Raw genomic sequence first — 26,068 nt, 5'->3', positions numbered from 1 at the left:
CTGTTTGAAGCTATTTTTTCCCCTTCCCTTTACCCATGGTCTTCTGTTAAGTTTCTCAAGTTCCACATATGAGTGAAAACATGATATCTGTCTTTCTCTGACTGACATATTCACTCAGCATAATACCTTCAGTTCCATCCACGTTGTTGCAAATGGCAGGATTTCATTCTTTCTCATTGCCAAATAGTATTCCATTGTATACATAAACCACATCTTCTTTATCCATTCATCCGTTGATGGACATTTGAGCTCTTTCCATAATTTGGCTATTGTTGAAAGCACTGCTATAAACATTGGGGTCCATGTGCCCCTATGGATTAGCACTCCTGTATCCTTTGGATAAAAGTCTATAATCATTCAAGCTTACCTTTCGTATACATGAAAATGCTATTCACCAGTGATAGTAACAACTTAATTTATGTACTACACAAGATTATAAAAAAGGATTTCAAATACATTATTTATACAAAGTGCTGAAAGGTCTATGTAAATATAAAAGGTACTTGGCAGTTTATTAGTATTTCATGAAAGGCCAGTTTTCAAAAGCGAGAGCTATTTTCGTGTTTAAACATACCTTTCCATTTTTTTCCACAAATTTTCACAAACAACCATGCTTTGGCTACGGTGATATAGGATCACCATTGTACAGCGCTAATGCCCGTGAGACCTTTTGCCTTATTTTAGTTCTGTGCTTCCTAGGTGCACTGTGGTCTTCTAATTCGTAAAAGCAATGTGCTGACTGGTTAATGTCAAAAGTCGCAGGAGGACAAAAGAAAATGATTAAAAAATGAGCTTTACTTAAATATGAGAGATTTCAATTAAACATTAAGAAAAGTTTTATACCAAAAGGAAGTTTAGTATAAGGAAGTTTAAGTGTGAGATTAATGTATTTCCATTTCATATTTCTTTAGTCACTTGACTGCAAGAATCAGATTATACATCGTTATATGAATGTTTCAATTCGTTCAACAGTTGGGAAGTAATTATAATAACAGCGAAGCTTAAGCGTTCATGCGCAGTATCTTGTTTAATCCTCGAACTGCCCTTATGAGGCAGCTTCCATGTTTCACTCCCTTTCATAGATGAGGATGAGAAAGGAAAAGTCACTTGCCCATAATCACATGGTTAGAGAGTGCACAACCACAGTTTTGGAGTGAATTTGACCTTGGTGTGTTTGCTCTCAGAACTTGAACTCACAACCACTGTGCATGTTCTATTGCCTCTTCAAACATTTGTATGTGCGTGATATTCTGAATTAACAACTTGTTTCTACCGTAGGCTCTCCTGGGGATTAATGTATGCAGGCTTCGTATTTATCCTGTCCATTGCTATGGCTCTGATCATAACGCTGAGCAAAACTGTAGTGATTGTTGGCTTCCTGGTGATCGTCACACTCTTTGTCCTATATGGCCTGTCCTTGGTGAGTGGACAACACGTATCTCTTTACCTGCTTCGCGTCTCAGATATGTGAACAAATGACGTTTCTTCAGGATGTTGGTATGGCATAGTCACTAATTTGATATCATGTTTTCTATATGTTTTGAGAGAGTTTGTTGACAATGGGAGCAACTGATTAATCGAAATGATTCCCAAAGGGAAAAAAAATACCAATTGGCACTCTTCTTTCTTCCTTCAGATAGCATTGGCTTTCCTCCTGAGCGTGTTGATAAAGAAACCTGTCCTTACCAGTTTGGTCGGGTTTCTCTTCACTACATTTTGGGGATGTCTGGGATTCACTGTATTGTACAGACAACTTCCTTCATCTCTGGGATGGATCTTAAGTCTTTTTAGCCCCTTTGCCTTCACTGCCGGAATGGCTCAGGTAAAGAACACAATGATTTTACGGTTTTACTTATTAGATTTTCAAAATGGAAGAGTTTGGTACTTCATGAAACTTAGTGACCAGTCACCCTCTATTTCAAGAAGTTCTGCTGTATTCTGTTGTCAGTTCTCATCAAAGTAATAAACAAGGCACATGGATCATTTGTAAAATCCTAGAAAATATAAAGTAGAAAAATAATTGCCTGGTATCCGACCACGCAGTTTTACTGATGTGTGTCCCCATTTAAATTTTTTTAAATGTTTTTATTTATTTTTGAGAGAGAGAGCTAGTGAGGGAGGGGCAGAGAGAGAGGGAGACAGAGAATCCCGAGCAGGCTCCGCACTGTCAGCACAGAGCCCGTCGCGGGGCTCAAACTCACCAACTGTGAGATCATGACCTGAGCCGAAGTCAGGCGCTCAACTGACTAAGCCACGCAGACGCCCCTGATTTGTGTGCCCGTTTTAAGGAGGCAGTTAAGTGTGGAGGTTATGAGTAATAATGAGTAATAAGTGGAGACCGAGTGCAGGAATCAGGCTCAGCTCTGCCCACGTACCAGCTGGGTAACCTTGCTTTCCGTAGCTTCCCTTTCTTCATCTGTAGAATGGGGATGTGAGTAGAAGGCACCTCGATCTGTAGAATGGGGATGTGGGTAGAAGTCACCTTTATACATGGGGGTAAACGTGAGGGCTGAGCGTGTTATTGTACTCGCATAATGCTAGAGCAGTCCCTGACACATGCTGTGGGAATGCGAGCTATTATCTTTATTATCTTTAAAATTAGTCTCTTCGAGTCTTCAATATTTGTTTGATCCTATAATGTTTCCACAATATCTTATCCTCAGCATTTTTATATTTCCTTTAAATGTCTTCTAATTTCACTGCCCACTCTGAGTTTCTCTTCCTAGAATATGTTAGTTTTGTCCACTTCTCTAAATCTCCTTCTTCAAACCTTCTGTGATAATCAGTTAGTCCGTCAAGTTTCTATTCTTCGGTTGTTTGACTTTCTTCTATAGCATTTCCCACTCTTGTGACAATTTTATTTGTAAAAAGCAACACTACTAACAAGTTCACTGTGCGTGTTTGAAAAAAAGGCTATTAAGATATGAATTATATTTGTCTAGGCAGCACCATTTAATTAAAAAAACCTTTAGCTTTATGGGTTCATCTAACTGTTATTTTATTCTTTTTAATGTCAGATTTCACACATGGATTATTACCTGATGGGCATTACTTTTCCTGATCCGTCTGGAGAGTCACACGTAATGATGGTTACTTTCTTCATTTTGGCACTTGATACTCTTCTCTATCTGATACTAATGTTATATTTTGAGCGAGCTTTGCCTGGTAAGTAATATTGTGGTTAAAGCTGAATTTAGAGCAATTTTGCTTCTTGTAAGGCAATGTCTTAATATTTGTCTACTTGTGATTTAAGAAGCCTTTCTGATGGCAGAGAAAAGGAAAAAGTTTCAAAAGAATAACATCTCCTCGCTTTCATCCCACTACTTAATGGTCTGACCAGAATTAGTTGGTTAAAACATTTTGGTTAAAAATAACTTGTATTTGTTTTGGGTTTTAATTTTTATAAAGGTAGGGGGTGTGTGTGTGTGTGTGTGTGTGTGTGTGTTGTAGGTGGGAAAGAGAAAGAAATAACTATAACAGCTATTGATTATGATGATGCTTTTTAGTGCCTGAATTGAACTAATGGACGATAAGATAGTTCATTAAACAACTCTTGCTAATATTTGGCTCTAGGAAACGTGTTCTTCTGCATCTCAAGAATATGAAGGAAAAAACACAGTTAAATAAAGTTAATGGATGACCTCTTCTTTTCCTTCTTTTCATGACCTTTTTAATGTTTATTTTTAATGTTTCTTTATTCTCGAGAGAAAAACAGAGCATGAGCAGGGGAGAGCCAGAGAGAGAGAGGGAGACACAGAATCTTCAGGCTCCAGGCTCTGAGCTGTCCAGCGCAGAGCCTGACATGAGGCTTGAACTCATGAACTATGAGATCATGACCTGAGCTGAAGTTGGACACTTAACCGACTGAGCCACCCAGTTTGATTTTGTTTTAATGTTTATTTATTTTTGAAAGAGAGAGAGAGAGAGCATGAGCAGGGGAGGGGCAGAGAGAGAGACACACACAGAATCTGAAGCAGGCTCCAGGCTCTGAGCTGTCAGCACAGAGCCTGATGTGGGGCTTGAACTCACTGAAGCTGGAGATGATGACCTGAGCTGAAGTCAGATACTCAACTGACTGAACCACCCAGGCACACCTCTTTTTATGATCTTTTACAATCAGGCTAATGAGAATGCTTTTAATGGTGTTACAAAAATTAGTAAAATAAACTCTACAAATGACTTTTAAATTATTATCAAATTATTACCAAATTCCTACATAGAATGCATATATAATCCCAGGAACTAATATACTTCTATTCCCTTTTGCCCACATAAAATCTATAAACTGTAGTCATCCATAATTCCTTCTCATGTGTCAGAGTATGAATAGGTCTGTCCTTTTCAAACCCTATTATTATTTTTTTTAAGTTTATTTATTCATTTATTTAGGGAGAGAGAGAGAGTGCCCAAGCAGGGGAGGGGCAGAGAGAGAGGAAGAGAGAATCCCAAGCAGGCTCCACACTGTCAGCGCTGAGCCTGATGTGGGGCTCGAACTCACCAACTGTGAGATCATGACCTGAGACGAAACCAAGAGCCAGAGCCTTAACTGACTGAGCCACCCAGGTGCCCCTCAAACCCTATTATTTTGGTGTCTTTCTTTACCTCGTTTCTAATCCAGGTATTCTATTTTTAAAATATTTATAGTTTCCTTTCAGACTTTTATTTTTCCTGTTCTTCACCTCTATTGCACTATTATTTTAGGATTTTATCCCCTATGCCTTTTATTCGTGCCATTAGTATAATTTCATTTTAAAATTTCATCATCTATCATTTTGAAATACTGTATTTCTTATGCATTCAGCAAATTGCCTTTGAAATTATTTGGCAAAATTATCCTTGTAAATAAACAAGTTCTTAAAATTAAATGAGATTTCTTCTTTGAACTAAAAGTAGCATATAGCATATGGAACCCCTGAAAACCAAGGTAATATGTGCCCTTGCCTTGTGCAGGTCACAGTCAAAAATTGGCTGATTCTAGTGTCAAAATAATTGGAGGGGCACCTGGTTGGCTCAGTCGGTTAAGCATCCGACTTCAGCTCCGGTCATGATCTCATGGTTCCTGGGTTTGAGCCCCGTGTGGGGCTCTGTGCTGATAGCTTGGAGCCTGCTTCGATTCTGGGTCTCCCTCTCTCTCTGCTCCTTTCCTGCTCATACTGTCTCTCTCTCTCTCTCAAAAATAAACAAACATTTAAAGAAAAGAGTAATTAGAAAAATTTACTGTCATTTCAAGCCTGCAAAATGGACCTTAAACTCCCAGATCTGCTCTCCTGATGTCTGCACTCATGACAGTGGTTTTAAAAATTCCTTTCTGCGGAACTCTTCAAAGCCCCAGCTAAACTGGGGCTAGGCTCTTCTCCATTTTCTCATCATCTTTTCTCCTTTGGAATTTCTTATTTTCTCCTTTACCCATTGTTTATCGAGTCAATTTGTTTTTAGCCTGCCAGGCCCAGGAGCCTCGTAGATAAAGTCGGAACTCTGTCTTGTGAATCCAGGGAGACATCGTTGTTAATGCTCTGAAGTTAATTATCCCCTGTCACAACTCTGTGCCGTATTACCTATTTGTCCTCAATTTTTGTGTTTTTTCTACATTTAAAATAATTTTGGGGGTGCCTGGGTGGTTCAGTTGGTTAAGCATCTGACTCTTCGGCTCAGGTCAGGATCTCAAGGTTCGTGGGCTCGAGGCCTTCCTAGGGCTCTGTGCTGACAGTGTGGAGCCTGCTTGAGATTCTCTCTCTCCCTCTCTCTCTCTGCCCCTCTCCTGTTCATGCTCTCTCTCTCTCTCTGTCTCTGAAAATAAATAAACTTAAAAAAATACTTTTTTCTCTGATATTTCCATCTAGAATTTAATTTGTATTTTAATAGGTAAATATCTACTTTTTTCTTATTAAGTTCTCTATGCATTCATAATTAGCTTACTTTTTCTTTTCAGGTACTCCCCTAGCCTCCATCTTCCACTACGGGAAGGCACAATAAGTAGGATTTATGTCCAGGAAAATGGAATTCAATTTTTTCCCTTTCCTATGTATTAACATAACCAGAAATTTTTAGCAGTCAGTATTTAGTTCAGCATTTGGAACAGGCCTCACATCTTAGAGAATGCCAGAACAGTGGTCGGGAGAGGTTCTATGACTGGTCCAAGAACAGAGTTAGCAGGACTTGGATTAAAACTTTGAAATTGACTGAACACCCCCCTTTGATTTTTTGGTTTTGCTTGGTGTTTGGTTTTGTTTTACCAAAATTCAATATTCATTATGTTTATTGTTTACTTCCTGTCTTTTGTGTCTAGAATGTAAGTCCTCTGAGGAAAAAAAAATGTTTGCTTTTCATTACACTGGTATCTCCAAGCGTCTAGAGTAGTCTTTGTCACATAGTAGGTACTCAATAAATTTCTGGTGAAATAAATAAATGCATATGTTTGTCTTCCTATTTTAACTTTCTTCAGGATAAACAATGTGTTTTTCCTTCTAGAGACCAGCTCGTGCATAAGAAGTTCTCAATAAACATAAGATGAAGGAATACGGGAATGTCCTCTTTTTTTTTCCTTCAGCTTCCAATGAAAAACCTATTTCCTCTTTTCCTTCTTCTCCTTCTCCCCACCCCCCCATCCGCTTCTCCTCAGCCTCTTCCTCTACCTCCTCCTTCTCTTCCTCCTTTTTTTGCCCCATAAATTTGATTCAATCTCACTTCCCTTTATTTGGGTACTCTATGTTTCCTTTACTCCAAATTTCTATCAACATCTTCCAAACCCACACTTTGAGAGGAGGTTATATTTAAATGTTTTTACACTTATACTTCTTTTCCTATGCCCAAATATCCCATGAAATCGAAACGAATGAGATATCAGGTTTCATCTGTGTACCTGTTTAGCACATAACTGCTTATTAAAATTTATGTGGGTCAGCAGTCTTTCACAGTTAGCGCTGGAAACGCTTCTGTAAATTAGTAAGTAAATGTAGCGTAGGAAGCGTGATAGGAGAGGATAACACAAGGTTCTCTGATGGGGTAAGTTCTAAGGTTGGTGGGTCACGAAAAGGTTGGAGGAAAGAATTTCAGTTGCGCTTCAAGGATAAGAAAGTTTACCTGGTGGACAAGAGCGCACAAAATTTTGTGGAGCCTAAAGGAATAGTATGTGTGCCCGGCAATGGGAGACAGCCGTAGTGGAGGGGAAATTAAAAATCGTTAGGTAGAGCCAGTGCATAGATTGGCTGTGAGATGTGGTTTTAGGGTAGGGATTAATAGCCAGCTAACAAGAAATTGGAAGGGGAGATTTTCTCCAAATACACATGTCTGTGCACAGCTATACACAGGGCGATATGACACGTAAAGATCCCGAAGATGCTGAGGGTAACCTCCGAGGAAGTCCCTCTGTAGGTGTCTGTTCCTGCCACCTCGAGAGGTCCTGTGCAGAATTTGGGATTTGGTTCTCCAGAGCAGTTCCGGTATTGGTGGTCATGCCTGACCATGTTTTCTCTTGTTTTTGTTGAAATGAGAAATCATGCGAAACTTATTTTTGTCCCTTAATTCTTCCTTTGGAAGTTGTCTTCCGCGTGGTGAGATTATAGCCTTTAAATATCCATATTTTTGCAGTGAAAATAGGTTTTTCTCTTTTGCAGTGGCGATCATAGCAAGATAGAAGGTTTGTAACTGTCCTTAATGAATGCAATATATTTACTTAAAAAATATTATTTGCCCAGGAAATCCAAGAGCCTTAGAACCTCTGGTGCAGGCAATAGATTGATCTAATTTCTATAGGACCTTTCACTGGTAAGATTTGTGTTTTAGGAAGATCACTCTGGAAGCTGTGTGGAGAATGGGCTCAAAGCAGGTGGACATCGTAATAATCTGTGTTAGAGAGAGAAGGGGACCAAAAGGGAGACCAGTGTAATATAGAGGGGAGGACAGATTCAGGAGATGCTTAGGAGAGAGAAACAATCTGATGTGGTAGTTAATCCTGTATGAGCTGGAGGAAGTGAGAAAGGGAGGAGATCAGGGTGGCTCTTGTTTCTGGTCTTGGCTACTGGGGGAGTGGAGAGAATGCCACTTAATTAGGACAGCAAAGCAGGAGTACCCAAAATTCATGCAACTACGGACGTATTCCTTTTAAATGCCATGATTTCTATGAATAACATGAACTTATTTCTCAGTTTTGGTTCCCCGCATCTTAAAAATGTTTCCTTTGCTTTTCCACAGTATAATTTCCCTTTCTGGCTACTTCTGCTCTAGATGTTTCCACATATTTTCACTCTTGAGCATTTCTGCTTTCCCACATTATATCTCTAGAACCACAGCATGTGATTCTTTTCATTTCTCTTTTTGAGGACGTTCAAGTTTCTAGAGGTACCTTCCCCATGTATTTTTCTGTATGTCTCCAACATTGTCTGTTTTCACACTTCTAGAAGTTGTGTCTCGTATCTCCTCCCCCCTAGCTTTTCTTTCCAGTGGTAGGTGCTCAAGTTTATCCCCTTACATTTGCCTCTAGTAATAGCTTGTCGTGTAACATGATGTGAAGATTCTCTGCTGTTTAAATTATCCTGTAGTCTCTGAGAAATCAATTACATTTCCTCCTTCTATCACGAATAAGTTCCCATCTTGTGGCGACATCATTAAAATGCCATCTCATTTTATTTACTTCGAATCTTTAGATCCAGAGCTGAAATTCCTATTAATTATTGCTCTATTCTTCTTTCTTACCATTAAAATGTAAGTCCATTTGAATGTCCAACAATTTTTAGTCAATTATACATAAAATCCATTTTGCCTTGGAATGATATGAACCGCCTTGATGAAAATCCTTGTGTAATTTCATGAGGCCATTAAAAACTTTAAGGATTCTCTTTCTGGTTGCAAAAAGATTTTTTTCTATAAAATCAAATAAATGAAACATGTTGCTTTGTATTTCTTTCATTTTCCTCATAGGTTTTTAATATTTCCCATCTTTCCACTTCTTATCCCTTAATTTTAATTTTCTTCCTCTTTACCATTTTCCTATATGCCAGCAAATATCCAGCCTTTTGTCTACCTCTCTGTTCTTAATAACTATTTTTTCTGTTTTGTTTTATTCTTCAGGCTTTGAAAAGATTGGCTTTGGATTTATAGTGACTAATATACTCATTATTTTCAATGTTCATTTTTCTATGTTATAAAAATACTTCTTCATATACTATGGCAGGAATCAGTTTACACAACTTCTCTTTATAAACATCCAAGTGTCTGGAAATCCTGAGAATGAGGAAGTCCTTGATGTTTCATACGATTTCCAACAGCTACCACTTTATCTTCTTTGACAAGCTTTTTTATTTTGATGAACCAGAGCTGAGACTTCATCAAAAGCCAAGACACTGTCGTAACTTAAAATCCTTATAACACTTTAGGGGTGCCTGGGTGGCTCAGTTGGTTAAGCAGCCAACTTTGGCTCAGGTCATGATCTCACTGTTCATGGGTTCAAGCCCCGTGTTGGACTATGTGCTGACAGCCCAGAGCCTGGAGCCTGCTTCGGATTCTGTCTCCCTCTCTCTCTGCCCCTCCTCTGCTTGTGCTCTGTCTCTCTCTGCCTCTCAAAAATGAATAAATGTTTTAAAAAAAAATTTTTTTTTAAGCCCGGAAAAAATAAATCATTAATGTATAGAAAAAACTGGCATCAGGCTTCACTAGGACAAATGTCTTTCTTTACTGATGTAGATGATTGATTCAGTGTATAACAATATGTGCCTTGATTGATCAGATGAAGGTGGCCACCCGTGTTCACCACTGTTTTTCCTAAAGTCTTCATTTTGGTCCCAACATCGAAACACTCATCATGAAGTCTTTGAGGACGAAATCAATCCCGAGCATTACCCTGATGACTCTTTTGAACCGGTGCCTCTGGAGTTCCATGGAAAAGAAGCCATAAGGTAACTAACCAATTATGTACACTTATAGGTAAAATTGTAATGAACTAAGGTAGAAGGGACCAACCACAGGTCAAATGTTAAAGATGATGTGCTTTTGAAAGTTCCATTCTTTCAGGTATTTCTGCCATCATTCTAAATTTCTTTCATTCATCATTTTAAAAGGAAGTACTGGGGCTCCTGGGTGGCTCAGTTGGCTGAGCGTCTGACTCTTGATTTTAGCTCAGGTCATGATCTCACTGTGGTGAGATCGAGCCCCGTGTCGGGTTCTGCACTGGGCGTGGGGCCTGCTTGGGATTTCTCCCTCCCTTTCTCTCTGCCCCTCTCCTGTTCTCTCTCTCTCTCCTTCTCTCTCTCTCTCTCTCTCTCATTCTCTTTCTCTAAATAAATAAATAGTTAAATAAAAATAGAATTTTGCTGCTGAGAGTGCCAGCAGCAAAATTCAGCAGCCCTAGTTATTTTCTTATTTGCTGCAGAGGGAAACATTAGTAAAGGTTTTCAGGGAAACCCAGGAAGATGCACAGACGATGACTTCCTGATTCCTAATTTCATCATGTTTTAGTGCCTGCTTTTCTAGGTGTTTGCTTCTTCTACTAAAAGAGGTTACTGAGAAATCCTCCTAAAAGACATTCCATTCTTGTGAGGTTATTTCTTTAAAAGTGTTTTCTGAGAAGAAAATGGAGCATAATGATTACAATGTGGCCCGTGGATTTAAACCACCCAATTTGAATCCTGGCTTTGCTGCTTGCTAACTGTGTGATCCCAGCTAAATGACTTAACTGCTCTGTGCCTCAGTTTCTGTATCTTAAAAATGGGCATAACACTGGTAGAAAGTTTGCTCTGAAGAGTAAATGAGCTACCATGTGTAAAGATTTTAGAATAGTGCCTGGCCCAAAATAGGCATTCAATGACTGTTTGCAATTAGGAATATCCAAAAGAAATTCAGTCAGATATGCTTACATCAGTTCACTTATTCTGAAACAGTTAGGTCAACGGTGACTGGCAAATATATCTTGGAGAAGGGGACATGAGCAGGGAGACGACAGAGAAAGGAGAAAACTAAACCTGACATGGAAACATCAGGAAGAAAACCCTCTACTTCCTGGAGCTGGAACTTCTCAAATTCTGCCGTTGCTAGTCATCTTTTCAGCCCGTGCACCTGTGTGAAAACGTATATAGCCATTTCAGGTTATCATGTTCCTTACCATGAGCTTCCAGTAGCTGTGTTGACACGAGAAATTTTACCTGGATTAACAAGTTAAATTAGGGCTGAGTTCCATCAGTCAGGCCAGAAGCTCATCTTTCAGCAACGTGGTTCAGTAAATGCTCAGAACCCTAACCCTGACTTATATTCATCCAGGGGGCAAAGAAGATGGGTATGGCTGTGTGGTCCATTCACTTCTCCTAAGTGGATGCCGCCAGCAATTCTGTCCCGTGGTCTGAGATCCAGTTTGGCATTAATACTCTGACATGAACTGAACTCCGGGGGACATACGAGAGCTCTAGCCTGTCTAAACCTGCACTCTCCTGTCTTCTACCTTGACAGCTCCTCCTTCTATACTTGGTAGCCCAACGTGCCTCAAACCAGCCCCTCTGATCGTTCGGGGTCAGACTATTGCTGCTGGCAAATTAGTTACTTCATTCATTTGCTCACCATCCGTTAAGCCCTCTGCCAGATCTAGGATTCAAAGAGTAATGACGGCCGTCAACCTCAGGACAGGCACAGCCCAGGGGAAAGCAGGCAGTTATATAGATAATTAGTAAAAAGATTGGTAGAGATGACTGCAGAGAATAACCCATCAGAGAGAAGGATCATTCAGCCCAGCCTAAGGGTGGTGGGAAAGGTCAGAAGGAGATGACTATTGAGGTGAGCCTTACGGAAGGAAAAGGTCTTGGTCACAGAAATTGTGGTGGGGCATGTGAAGGTTCTTCCAACCAGGGAGTATGATGTGAGCAACATAGCACAGCAAGAAACAATGTGTGTGTGTGTGTGTGTGTGTGTGTGTGTGTGTGTGTGTGTGAAGAATGACAAGAAAATGACATTTCAGAGCTCAAAGCACAAGGCTAGAAGAAGGAGGAGTAAATCGTGAGCGGTATGGGCCAAATCAGATCACATAGGGTTTTGTCTGCCAAATTAAGAAGGACAGGCTGTCCTGTGTAGTGTGGGAAATCACCAAGTAATTTTAGGGAGGCAAATTGGACAACCAGACCTTTGTTCGACAGCTTTATGGATTGGATTTGAAGGCAACACAGCTGGAGAAATGGAAACAGGTCAGAGGTTGTCAGTCTGGGGTTGGTCAGGAAAAGGAGTTGCTGGAAATACCGTGTAAGTAAAGGGATTTGGTATGGGGATGAAGAATTCATAAAAGTACTAAAGATAGAAGAGGAAGATGCAGGAGAGTTGTAGCCAGAAAGTCAGGGGCATAGCCGCTGAGGACCTTATCCTGATGTGTGGAAATGGGTGGGTTTCGACAAGTTTGCTGGTAAACCACTGTGAATGGGGGGATTCTCTGGACAAATGCCCACCAGTTTTCTTAACCTGCGGCAGCAAAACGTGGTTTGTCAAGAAGTCTGAGCAGCTGCTACAAATCTGGAGTCTGCCCATGTGTCTGCCCCCATGACCTTCAGGGAACAATGGCCTGTCTTCACTTGCCCAAGGTCTCTTAAGTCCAATACAGAGAAGGATTTCTGAGAAATGTAGTCCCTGGTGTGCCCTCTGCATTGGAGACAAAGGTCTAGGCTGAGGCGAATGGATAACTGACCATCAAGTTCAGAGGTCGAGGTGAGAGACGGCAAAAATCTGGACTGGAAGGTCACGGACAAGTGACAAAGGGATAAATTCAAATAAAGTCATAAAGTTACATTCATAAATCCATAAGGTTAAATTATAATAATTGTGTGGGCCACAGGTGGAGGTAAGAAAGAGGTAAAGAAAGAATCGTGGACGTTCCTTAGGCATTTAGTTCATATTCCTGGGTAGATGCTGAAAACACCAAAGGACATAGAGAACTGAAGTCGGGGTGGTTTAGAGGGAAAAAATAATATACGCTGTGTGGTTTTGAGGTGAGGAGATACAGCAAAAAACTGTACCTTTGAGGGGCGCCTGGGTGGCTCAGTCGGTTAAGCGGCCGACTTCGGCTCAGGTCATGATCTTGTGGTTCATGAGTTCGAGCCCCGCGTCGGGTTCTGTGCTGACTGCTCAGAGCCTGGAGCCTGTTTCAGATTCTGTGCCTCCCTCTCTCTCTGCCCGTCCCGTGTTCATGCTCTGTCTCTCTCTGTCTCAAAAATAAATAAGTGTTAAAAATTTTTTTTTAAATAAAAAAAAAAGCTGTACCTTTGTGACTTTGAAGACAGGCATAACGACACAAATCTTGGAATCATTAGAATCTAAGTAAGAGTTGAAGCAGTGAGAGTGGGTAATATTGTATAGCAGAGATTTGAGAATAAGAAAAATAGTGGAATAGTGTGGAATCCAGTTTAAGGAATCCATAAAGTATGCTGAGCAGAAAAGTAAGAGAATGATATGAAAATCAAGAAGGTAGAAGCCAAAGAAATAAAGCCTTGAAAGAAGAAAAGAGCAAGTAGATATTTAATACAGCATCTATTTTTTTTTAACGTTTATTTTATTTTTGAGAGAGAGCATGTGAGAGCAGGGTAGGGGCAGAGAGAGGGAGACAGAGGATCCGATCCAAAGCAGGCTCCATGCTGTAGCTCAGAGCCCCACGCGGGGCTCGAACTCATGAACCGTGAGATCATGACCTGAGCCAAAGTCAGATGTTTAATTGACTGAGCCACCCAGGTGCTCCATTAATACGGCATGCATTCAACAATGACTGGAAAATGTCCATTGGATTGAGTAGAATGTCACTGGTGTCTTTGCTGAGGATAGTTTCAATGGAGTTGTAGGGTCAGAAGCTATGTTGCTTTAGGTTGGGAGTAAATGTGAGATACAGAAATGGAAATAGAGAGTAGAGACTATATTTTGATAAATGTGCCCGTGAAGGAGATGAACAGTTAACTAATAGCTGGAGAGGGGTGCAGGACTGAGGGAAAGTCTCTCCCCCCTCCTCCCTTCTTATTCCTCTTCTTTCCTTCCTTTCTAACAATAGTGGCTTTTTCTTCATTTGCAAACTGAGGACAACACCTGGAGTACATGAAATGCCCAGTTTGATAAGGGTATGAGCAGGTCCGGGCAAAGCTTTTGGGGGGCGGTATGAGCTTTTACCACTGCCCTCCTTGGATCCCATTACGCAGGCAACACCCTACCTTGTGAGGTTCAGGTGCAATTGCAAACTGTATTATTGGCAGTTAACATAATCTATGTTATCCAAAAATGTACTTACTTCAAAGTTGCTTAATCTTCTTTCAGAATCAGAAATATTAGAAAAGAATACGATGGAAAGCCTGAAAAAGTAGCATTGCAAGGTAAAGAGAAAAACTTCATTGTTTTGATGACGTTTTTTTTAAATTTTTTTTTTTTTTACATTTATTTATTTTTGAGAAACAGAGTGAGACAAAGCGTGAGCGGGGCAGGGGCAGAGAGAGAAAGAGACACAGAATCTGAAGCAGGCTCCAGGCTCTGAGCAAGCGGTCAGCACAGAGCCTGATGCGGGGCTCGAACCTGTAGACTGTGAGATCATGACCTGAGCCGAAGTCGGACGCTCAACCAACTGAGCCACCCAGGCGCCCGATGATGTTTTTAATGAAAATAATTTTTTTGTTTGCTTCCTGAAAATACAAATAGTCATAGTGCAAAATCAGAGGATGAATATAGATAAAAAGAAAAATTTTTAAAAACCACATTTCTGCTATGAGGGATAGTCCTCGATAATATATTTACATATAGTATTTAAAAAAACAAGACTGTACTAATTATGCTGGGTTTTTTTCATTTTATTTAAATTCAAGTTAGTTAACATATAGTGTAATAATGATGTCAGGAGTAGAATTTAGTGGCTCATCAGTTACATATAACACCCTGTGCTCATCCCAACAGGTGCCCTCCTTAATGCCCATCACCCATTTAGCCCATATCCCCAGCCCCCTCCCCTCCAGCAACCCTCAGTTTGTTCTCTGTATTTAAGAGTCTCTTACGGTTTGTCTCCCTCTGTTTTTACATTATTTTTCCTGCCCTTCCCCATGTTCATCTGTTTTGTTTCTTAAATTCCACATATGAGTGAAATCATATGATATTTATCTTTCTCTGATTGACTTATTTTGCTTAGCATAATACCCTCCAGTTCCATCCACATAGTTGCAAATGGCAAGATTTCATTCTTTTTGACTGCCGAGTAATACTCCATTGTGTGTGTGTGTGTGTGTGTGTGTGTGTATGTATGTGTGTGTATATATATATATATATATATATATATATATACCACATCTTTATCCATTCATCCATCGATGGACATTTGGGCTCTTTCCATAATTTGGCTATTGTCGATGGTGCTGCTCTAAACATTGGGGTGCATGTGCCCCTTTGAATCAACATTCTTGCATCCTTTGGATAAATACCTAGTAGTACAATTGCTGGGTCTTAGGGTAGTTCTCTTGTTAACTTTTTGAGGAACCTCCACACTGTTCTCGAGCGGCTGCGCCCGTTTGCGTTCCCACCACTTAGGCAAGTTTATAATCTGTGACTTAGATTTGTCAAACGGAGCTTGAAGTATCACCAGCATTGTTTTTACTTTCAGAGAACTTTCCATCATCTGTTTTGGGCAGCGGTTTGCCTGGTTTTTATATTCTCTGACAATAGAATTCCATCTGTTGTCAATCTTTAGAGAATGTCTAAAAGTTCTAGGATGCTAATGGACCTCTATTGTTTCTCCATGGAGTCAGATAATTTTTCAAATATTAAAGAAAAACACGATCAAGTCCTAAGCACTCATATAAAAAAAAAATGCCTGTGACATGTCCTGGGTCCCAGCAGACCCCCTCTAGAGGCCACGTCCATACTTTTGTCATACGGAACAGAACAGTGACCAGTGCCTGGGGAAACTTTACGATCCTCTCCTCAACTGGTCCACCCTCCCTCTAAATATCGAATAAATACCCCTTCCCTCTATATCTGGCCCTTCTGTCTCCGCTCTGGGAGCCTCTGTGGAATGTTCTTCCACACCGCTTTCCTTTACCCAGGAAGCAAATACTCTCTTTACTCTGCTTTATTCCTGGTAGCAAAGGCTATTCTTTAACATCAAATTGATATATTCATTGACACTCAAAGGATTTGGGCAGGGAGAAAGGCAGACATTTATTTCTCAGTCTTGATCCAATTTCTCCAGAGAAATTAAGGTTTTTTTTCTTCATAGACACAACTAAATACGTCATCTTACAGGGGACATCTCCGAATACCAGTGAAATGAAGTGCTAAGATATATTTGACTCTTGTGACTTTTTTAAGGTCCATTCCATCTGAATATGGTCCAAAGGCTACTTTTCACCTTTTATCCTAAAACAGGCATATTTCTTGACATATATGAAGGACAAGTGACCGCAATCCTTGGACATAACGGTGCTGGTAAATCGACACTGCTGAACATTCTTAGTGGGTTGTCTGTTCCTACGAAAGGTAAGGAAATAGTTTCACAAGCGGCTGATTAAGCAGGCTGTTTACACAGTTGCATAATTTAGAATAGGAAATATTTATTTCATATCTATATAAATTCATGAGAAAGCTTGTATCTCCGCTTTGCTATTGTTTGCCGTTCCCTGTATTCTTGGCATTGCCATAGACCCTGATATTTGTGTTGAGAATAATCTGAATTTCTGAAATTAAATAATCTGAAATTAAATGTATTAATTATACAATTATAAAATGTGAGGTTTCTTCAACTAGTATCCCATATTATCACTCTTCACAGAGTTACTATCCTGGTGGTGAATAAAATTTCTAGGGGTGCCTGGGTGGCTCAGTTAAGCGTTTGACTTCAGCTCAGGTCGTGATCTCACGGTTCATGAGTTCAAGCCCCACATCGGGCTCTGTGCTGACATCTCAGAGCCTGGAGCCTGCTTTGGATTCTGTGTCTTCCTCTCTCTCTGCCCCGCCCCCACTCACTCTCTGTCTCTGTCTCTCTCTCTCTCTGTCTCTCAAAATAAACATTAAAATAAAATGAAATAAAATAAAATTTCTATTTTAGGATCAGCCACTATTTATAATACCCAACTCTCTGAAATAACGAACATGGAAGAAACTAGAATGAACATTGGATTTTGTCCACAATTCAATATTCAATTTGACTTTCTGACTGTGAGAGAAAACCTCAGGCTATTTGCTAAAATAAAAGGGATTCAGTCCAAGGAAGTGGAACAAGAGGTAGGTGAACATATTCAAATTGGTGGCTTTGAAAATACTTTACTTTGCTCTTGACCATATTTTTAGAATTTTTTTATGTTTATTTATTTTTGAGAGAGACAGAGATAGCACGAGTGGGGTTGGAACAGAGAGAGAGGGAGACACAGAATCCGAAGCAAGCTCCAGGCTCTGAGCCATCAGCACAGAGCCCGACGCGGGGCTCGAACCCACAAACTGTGATATCATGACCTGAGCCGAAGTCGGTCGCTCAACTGGCTGAGCCACGCAGGCGTCCCTCGTGACCATATTTTTTTTAACTATTACTTTATTTTTTCATAAATAAAGTTGATGAAGTTCTTAGAATAGATTTCTCCTGATTATTAGAAAAACTGATTGAAGTAAAATATTTTGTATTATGTAGATGGGTTTTTTTTGATAGGTGAAAAGAGTCATAATGGAATTGGACATACAAAACACTCAAGACGTTATTGCTAAAAAATTGACTGGTGGACAAAAGAGAAAACTGACACTTGGGATTGCCCTTTTAGGAGATCCTCAGGTAAGAGGGAAAAAAATTTTTTTGAAATTAATTTGTACTGAAGGATATCAAGGTATCATTAAAGTCTAAACTCTGCCAAATATGAGAGGAAATTTGTGATAGGGGGCCATACAAGCCTCTGGGGAATCCCGTGGAAGGATGTATTTGAATCTAGGAATTATATGGGTTTCCATGCAACTTACTGAAGGTCCTCACTTGGAACTGAAAGATACTTTCATACTCTTCCTCGTCTGTAGGTTTTGCTGCTGGATGAGCCAACTACTGGACTGGATCCTTTTTCAAAGCACCAAGTTTGGAACCTCCTCAAGGAGCGGAAAACAAACCGTGTGATCCTTTTTAGTACCCAGATTATGGATGAGGCTGACATCTTGGCTGGTAATTCTTGGCTTCTTTCTTCTAACTAGTTATTTAAGGACTTAACATGAGAGATATTGTCTATAGTCTTTTTTTTTTTAAAGAGAATCTTGCTTAAAGTCCATTTGAGTAACGACATTCTTTTTTTTTTTTTTAATTTTTTTTTTCAACGTTTTTTATTTATTTTGGGGACAGAGAGAGACAGAGCATGAACGGGGGAGGGGCAGAGAGAGAGGGAGACACAGAATCGGAAACAGGCTCCAGGCTCCCAGCCATCAGCCCAGAGCCTGACGCGGGGCTCGAACTCACGGACCGCGAGATCGTGACCTGGCTGAAGTCGGACGCTTAACCGACTGCGCCACCCAGGCGCCCCGAGTAACGACATTCTAAAGATGCACTTTGCTTCAGAGGGATGCTGAGCTCCCCCATGAGTTCTTAGCATATGTGTCGCCGAAGCAAGCACTCCCCCTGAGTTCTTAGACCTGTGTTTGATGTATCTTCTTGTCTGTAACTTTTTTCACTGTCTACATTAATCACAAGTACATTTAAGATTTTTTGAAACTCCAATATTAACTTTCATATAGTTTTTTGTTATTGAGTAGAAAAAACTTTTCTCTGGGAAATCTTTTTAAATTTACAAGCCTTCGTTGCCTTCTTAAGAGGATCTTTGTTTCACTAATCGAGGGTACAAAGATGCAATATTGGAGAATGTTCTGCCTAAGACATAGTGGCAGGTGGAGGACTAGTTTCAGTGAGTCAGAAAAAGGTATGGAAGAATCTGGAACAAATTAAGTCAGAAACGGACACCGTGAAAAGAAGAGAAAGTTTACTGTCTGATGTGCAGTACGATCCTATACTAAGTTTCCTTAAAATATACTTGACTTCCGTGTCCACTACTTCCTGCCTCAATAAAGTTATGAAACAAGCCATCCCCAAACATAGTGTCTTGAGTCAATAAGCATTTATTTAGTGCATAAGTTGGAGAGTTGGCAATTTAGGGTGGGCTCACTTAGAGAGATTTTCCCATCTTTGGGTTCACTTATGTCTGGTAGTTGAATGGCCATTGGCAAGGCCCGTTGGATAACCTAAGGTGACTTAGGTGACAGCCCCACTCTAGATGTATTTCATCTTCCAGCAGACTACCCCAGGCATTCTCATGGCAGGAACTAAGGCTCTAGAGACCAAGTCCCAATGCATAAGCCCATTTCAAGCCTCTATTGGCCAAAGTAGGCAACATGGCATTGACCAAAGAAAATCGCATGGTGGAGGCAGATATCAAGGGGTAGAGCAGATCTCCTTGATCATGGTGAGAGAACACTGCAAAGTTACATAGTAAAGTATGTGCACGAAGGGAGAGTTGAAGATTGGGCCTCCTTGTAATGTTTTATGCCATTGGATAACCCGTGAGGGACGCAGTGAATTTCTGAGTCCTGCTTCAAAGTAGACATGGGGATGAGAAATGGTGCTGTACCCAGAAGCTCAGTCATATGAGACTACATTCATACTGAAAAACCCATTCAGTGTGTTGGTCTCCAGAGCAGAGAATATACCCATATAAGGAATTCACATAATTTATTCTTTCTTTCTTTCTACTCAGATAGGAAAGTGTTTCTGTCTAATGGGAAGTTGAAATGTGCAGGGTCATCTTTGTTTCTGAAGCAAAAATGGGGTATTGGATATCATTTAAGGTAATGTATTCTGGGAGTAACTTTAAAAAAATTTTTTTAATGTTTATTTATCTTTGAGTGACAAAGAGACAGAGTGCAAGCAGGGGAAGGGCAGAGAGAGAGGGAGACATAGAATCCAAAGCAGGCTCTAGGCTCTGAGCTGTCAGTACAGAGCCTGACGCGGGGCTCCAACTCATGAACCGTGAGATCATGATCTGAGTCAGTCGGACACTTAACTGACTGAGTCACCCAGTCGCCCATGGGAGTAGCTCTTTAATATGACTGTCGATACAAGGGGTGGCATTTCATGTAATCCTCTAGAGGTATAAGAAAACCAACCTAATATTTGGTGGAAATTGATTTACAATAAACAGTACAATGTATCTCCCTCATTGACATGTTCCTTGTTGGTTGTTTCTTGGTTTAAAACATGTAGATTTCCAAATGCTTATATATCTTTCAATAAAACATTTCTTGGCTAATATATAAAAATTTATAATTATGTTTTCAAAAAGCAAGTAATTTAAAAAAAATTTTAGTTTATTTATTTTTTTTTTGAGAGAGAGAGAGAGAGTGGGAGAGACATAATGTGGGAGGAGTGGGGGGCAGAGGAGGAGGTGTGGAGAGAGAATCCCATACAGGCTCTGCACTCTCAGTGCAAAGCTCTACGTGGGGCTCAAACTCACAAACCATGAGATCATTACCTGAGCAAAAATCAAGAATCGGATGCATAACCAACTGAGCCACCCAGGCGCCGCCCCCCCAACCCCCCCACCGCCCAGAAAAAGCAAGTGATTTTTAATGAAACAATTGGCCCCGAAGGTCTGAAATTGTGTTCCAAGTCATCTTTATGCGTCAGAATCAACTTTGATGTCAGAATATCACGTGGGATAATTTAGAAAGCACAGCATATCAACAAGCAAGTTATTAGCATGAATAGAAGCCATTTGCTACAAAAAAAAACAATTATTTATTAAAGACCCTATTAATTTTTTAATGATCCAGAAGTAATGTTTCATGTACTTTACATCCTATCATGATTTTATATATACATATCTCAATATATATTTTATTTATTTATATATAATATGTAAATACATATATATATGTATATATATGTATTTACATACCAGCCTGCTGTCTGTCTATCCATATCATATGTATACTGAAATTTCAACTTACTTTGGCTACATTTCAGGAAGTTGGCTGGGGGTTTGGAATTGACATGTAATATTTGTATTTTTTCCCATTTAAAATAATTCAAACGAGGCTACTATTTAGCACTTGGAGGTAGAATATCTGATTTCTGGGAACCTGATTCCTGAAGTTAGCAGGAGACGCCTGTAATATATTCAAATTATTTAATGGAAAACTGTCTTGTGATGAGCCATGGTGTTGGAGAAGAATTCAAAAGACTTCTGCTTCTTTTGTAACCTTAGTTTACACAGGAATGAAATGTGTAATCTGGAGAGAATCACATCCCTCATTAAGCGGCACGTCCCTGATGCCAAGTTAAGAGCAGAAAGTGAAGAAAAACTTGTGTATCTTTTGCCCTTGGAAAGAACAAACAAGTTTCCAGGTAACTTACTATATGGTCGCAGAGACTACAGCTAAGTGTCCATGCATTCTGTCTTCTGTCAGTTGGATTTGAAAGCTTATACCCATGAAAATATTTATTCCTAAGAGCTCTGCCTCCTGTTTTCAACATAATGAAGTGTGTTATCAGATACATGGTTTTCATGTGAGATCAACTAAAATTTCCATGAATGTATTTCACTGAAAAACCCAGATTTGCTCTCTTTGTCAGCATTCAATGAAGCTTTGAAATATCTCTTTTCTGAAAGAGCAAAAACTTTTAACTTCTGTTAGAGACACAGGTTAAATAAAACCTTATTATTTTTTTTATTTAAAAAAAATTTTTTTAACCTTTATTAATTTTTGGCAGACAAAAAGAGACAGTGTGAGTGGGGGAGAAGCAGAGAGAGAGAGAGGGAGACAGAATCTGAAGCAGGCTCCAGGCTCTGAGCTGTCAGCACAGAGCCCAGCTCGGGGCTTGAACTCACGAATCACAAGATCGTGACCTGAGCCAAAGTCAGATGCCTAACCGACGAGGCCACCCAGGAGCCGCTTGATGGCTTTTTAAGTAGACATACATACTCACACATGGCCATGGTGATACAAGAAATGTTAAAGCTTCTGAAATAAAAAAGATTTAAAATAATAAAATTGATTTGAAGGACCAGAGAACGTGGGGATGTTTTTATTGGATTATTGTGGCAGCTTTAATTTGAAAATGCTTTTAGATTTATCTATTCTGAGTGATCTTTGGGATTTCAGTGTATTTATCAGCAATTTTAATTGCGTTAATTTATTACCTTCTTCTTTTTAGATCTTTACAGGGATCTTGAAAAGTGTTCTAATCAGGGCATAATGAATTATGATGTTTCCATGACAACTCTGAATGAAGTCTTCTTGAATCTAGAAGGCAAATCAGCAATTGATGAGCCAGGTATAATAATGCATGTCTAGCAGAAAATTAAGAAAGAAAAAAAACAGAAAATGACCACGTAGTGTCATATTTGTAGATCTTTATGTGGAATTCTGCCTAGAATGTCTATTAGGTATAAAATAGGGTTGCCTGCTTTTAAAAGAATCATAGTTATTTTATTTTTATTTAAATTTTCGTAGTGTTTATTTATTTTTGAGACAGAGAGAGAGAGAGCACATTCGAGCAAGTGGGGGAGGAGCAGAGAGAGAAGGGGACAGAGGATCCAAAGCGGGCTCCACACTGACAGCAGAGAGCCCGATGCAGGGCTCGAACTCATGAACCACGCGATCATGACCTGAGCCAAAGTCAGACGCTTAACTGACTAAGCCACCCAGGCGCCCCTAAAAGTATTGTAATTATTTTATATCTAACATTATCAGACCTGGTGCTGGGTACTTACTTTGTAACATTTGTCTCCCTCTTATGGCAGTAACACGTCCCTTTGCAATGCCCACTTGTCCTTTATCATCAATAGCTTCCTGCTAATGTCATGAGTCCTGGCTTTGTCTCTTACCTGCCATTCTCTATAAAAATGTACTCTTCCTTGAGCCAAAGCATTAGAGACTGTTAAAAACTGAGAACAAACTGAGGGTTGATGGGGGGTGGGAGGGAGGGCAGGGTGGGTGATGGGTATTGAGGAGGGCACCTTTTGGGATGAGCACTGGGTGTTGTATGGAAACCAATTTGACAGTAAATTTCATATATTAAAAAATAAAAAAAAATAAAAAAAAAATAAATAAAAAAAAAAATGTACTCTTCCTTAGCTCGTAAATTAATTCTCATTAATGTATTAACAACAGGTAACTCGATAAGATGATATGTTCCCTTAGTTCGGTTTGTAATAATAATCATTAGAGGCATTTCGGGGCTAACTATGTGCCAGCCATTGTGCTCAGCTGTTGGATTACGTTGTTCTTCATTCCCATCATAACTGTGTTATGCAGGGAGAACACTAAGATTTGGAGAAGTTGAGTGATTAGCCAAGACATAACAGCTGCCACGAGGCATATGTGGGATTTGAACAAGAGGTCTTTCATGGACTTTCTATTCCTTAAAACCAGTGTCTTGAAATAGTCACTGGGGTGTCAGTCATCAGTAATTCTGTGGAGGAGCTCCAAATGACAGAGCAGACCTTTTAAAAACTCCGTTACATACATTTATCCTCGTGTTTTCGCATAAAACTCGCTCTGCAAAAATCCCTTGGTAATACGCTGCTATTGGTTTGAAAGAATAAATGCTTCCCAAGAAGCCTAACCCAGTCTCAAAAGTTAATTTACTCACTCATTGTAATCCATTATATTTGTCTGAAGGACACATTTTCAAGGTACGAGTTATGGATATCAGTAGCTTAACTTGTTAAAAGTACTGTTTCAAAATATTCTGGTGTCGTTTTCAAAGCTTCTAAAGAGAAAGTACAAATAGTGTAGCCCGTTATAATGGTTTACTACATGGCTACAGATGTTGGCATTTGGAAACAGGAGAAAGTCAATGAGACAAGGGATGCTGGAACTGAGTCTGAAATGCAAGAGGCTCCTTGCTCTCTTCCTGGATTGAGAAAGGCCATCAGTACCAGAACTCTCTGGAGACGACAGATGTGTGCAATGGCAAGGCTTCGCTTCTTAAAGTTAAGGCACGAGAGGAAACTTCTTTTGTCCTTGTAAGTATCAGATGGCTTTCTTTTCATTGAGTCTACTTTATTTATTTATTGTGAGAGCGAGAGAGAGCAAACAGGGAAGGGACAGAGACCGAGGAAGAGAGAGAATCCCAAGCAGGCTCTATCTACACTGTTAGCACAGAGCCTGATGTGGGGCTCAAACTCACAAACCATGAGATCATGACCTGAGCCGAAATCAAGAGTTGGACACTGAACCAACTGAGCCACCCAGGCTCCCCAGTATCAGCCTACTTTAAATCTCTCAATATGAGCCAATATGAGTCAATATGAGCCGAAAAGTTCAAACGTGAAGAAAACAAGTCTATTAATTTCTTCATGTGTTTAATAAATGTCTTTCCAGTGCCTATAGTACTATCCTACAGAAGTGAGTACAACTAAAAAGGCCTTTAGACTTATATCGTGTGGGGGAGAAAAATACTAATTAAATAATTACCCGATAAATATGTTAATCATTTATTATGTCACAAATCCTTATTGAGGCTTGTTATGTGCTAGGCATTGTTGTAGGTGCTATGGTGTTTACCTTCTGGCTGGGAGGAAAAGATAACAAATAACAAATATAGAAACTAAATAAATTATATGGTAGGTGACACAAAATAGAGTAAAGGGATGGGAAGGGCTGGTGGGAGTTAGGGGTTTGTTATAGTTCTAAATAAGGTGATCAGTGTTGGCCTCTTTGAAATGGTCACATTTGAGCCAAGACTGGAAAACGTGAAGGGATTAGTAAATAGGAGGGAGAGAACCCCAGTTTAGAGCAGAAAGCATCAATTGTATTTGGCAAAAAGGGAAGTCATGAAAGGTTTTAAGACGAGAAGATCTGAAAATAGATAACTCTTTCGAGGTGCTTGGCCATGGAGGGAAGTAGAAAGATAGGTAATAGCTGAAGAGAGATTGAAGTCGGGAAGTTTCTTTTTTTTTTCTTTGTTGTTGCCTCCCCCCCCCCCCTTAATCAATGGGAGACATTAGAAAATGCTTCAGCCATGGTAAGAATATGCCAGTAGGATGAAAACAATGAAAGATGAGCTAACAAAGCAAGGTGTCAGGGTGGGTGGCAAAGGTCTGGGTTCAGAGCAGTATTGAGAAGAACTGAGCTTTGGTAGTGAGCAGAGATAACATCAAGTACAGCAGAAGGACAGACTGAGGGGATGGAAATGTTTTCTGTCCTTGGAGGGGAGGTGATAAGATCAGCGAGAGTTTGGACTTCATTTTTCCCCTGTGAAGGGAGAAGGTGGTAGAGCCTGAGGTCTGATGCGAAAGAAGTCGTTGCAAAGAGTGGACTCACCAACTTTAACTAGAGAAACAAAAGGATTACTTGAGAGATTTCCAACTGGTAGTTTGACTGGAAGAATGCATTCTAGGACCTGAAAACTGTGCATTAAATATGGCCTCTAGTTTCATGAAAATTAAAGTATACACAAAACAACAGCTGATGCAAGTTAAAATGGTACTTGAAATTGTACACATTGCAAGTTTGAGGGCAGTGTGAAATAAGGCTTCTTTCCCTTTAAAACTATGTAGATAGGCTGTTAGAGGCTCCTGATATCCCATCCAATGTTTTCCCTGTTGTCCTGATCAACCAGCACACCCACCAGAGGAACCCACTTGGATTTCACCTTCTCTTTTGATGCTCTTATTATCCTTGGAAATCTCGCAGTGTGATATGATTTATGAAAAATTTTGAGCCCTCTTTCAGATTAACGCCATTGTCATTTTATGTAACTAACCGCCATATTTGTATGTTGAATTTCCAAAAGTTGGCATTTCTATGGCATGTTTTGTGACTTAAATAGTTGGAGGGAAGATGTTTTAGACTTGCATTTTAATTTTCTTTTACTTAGGTTACTGTTACTTGGTATTCCTTTAATCCCCACCGTTGTTGTGAAGATAGTGGTTGCGTTATCTCATTCCACTCATTGTCGGGAGCTCTCATCCAGTATGTATTTTCTTTCTCTGGAACAACCCTCACAGACTCCTCTTACCAGTCTATTGGTCATCAACAATACAGGTGAGAAATAGGGATTAAATCTACTCTTGGTTTTTATCATCAAAGATCTTTTGAAACACAAACCCGAGCAGCAAAAAAGACC

The 26,068-nt window shown here is 39.8% G+C and overlaps 1 protein-coding gene across 1 annotated transcript in view; it reads left to right on the top strand.

Annotated features, from left to right (window-relative positions):
• ABCA10 (ATP binding cassette subfamily A member 10) overlaps positions 1–26,068 on the top strand; it is a 76,965-nt gene that overhangs the window by 14,941 nt on the left and 35,956 nt on the right. The window contains exons 7-20 of the mRNA XM_007073441.3: positions 1,279–1,420; positions 1,637–1,822; positions 3,018–3,165; positions 9,722–9,890; positions 14,257–14,312; positions 16,345–16,455; positions 17,024–17,199; positions 17,618–17,737; positions 17,974–18,112; positions 19,689–19,779; positions 21,198–21,337; positions 22,148–22,267; positions 23,765–23,963; positions 25,820–25,986. Coding sequence (XP_007073503.2) covers positions 1,279–1,420; positions 1,637–1,822; positions 3,018–3,165; positions 9,722–9,890; positions 14,257–14,312; positions 16,345–16,455; positions 17,024–17,199; positions 17,618–17,737; positions 17,974–18,112; positions 19,689–19,779; positions 21,198–21,337; positions 22,148–22,267; positions 23,765–23,963; positions 25,820–25,986 — 1,964 coding nt within the window. The remainder of the gene's footprint in view (positions 1–1,278; positions 1,421–1,636; positions 1,823–3,017; positions 3,166–9,721; positions 9,891–14,256; positions 14,313–16,344; positions 16,456–17,023; positions 17,200–17,617; positions 17,738–17,973; positions 18,113–19,688; positions 19,780–21,197; positions 21,338–22,147; positions 22,268–23,764; positions 23,964–25,819; positions 25,987–26,068) is intronic.

The sequence above is a fragment of the Panthera tigris genome, chromosome E1 (genome assembly GCF_018350195.1).
Source record: "Panthera tigris isolate Pti1 chromosome E1, P.tigris_Pti1_mat1.1, whole genome shotgun sequence".
In the NCBI taxonomy this organism is placed as follows: domain Eukaryota; kingdom Metazoa; phylum Chordata; class Mammalia; order Carnivora; family Felidae; genus Panthera; species Panthera tigris.
This window is presented reverse-complemented; position numbering and strand designations above follow the sequence as displayed.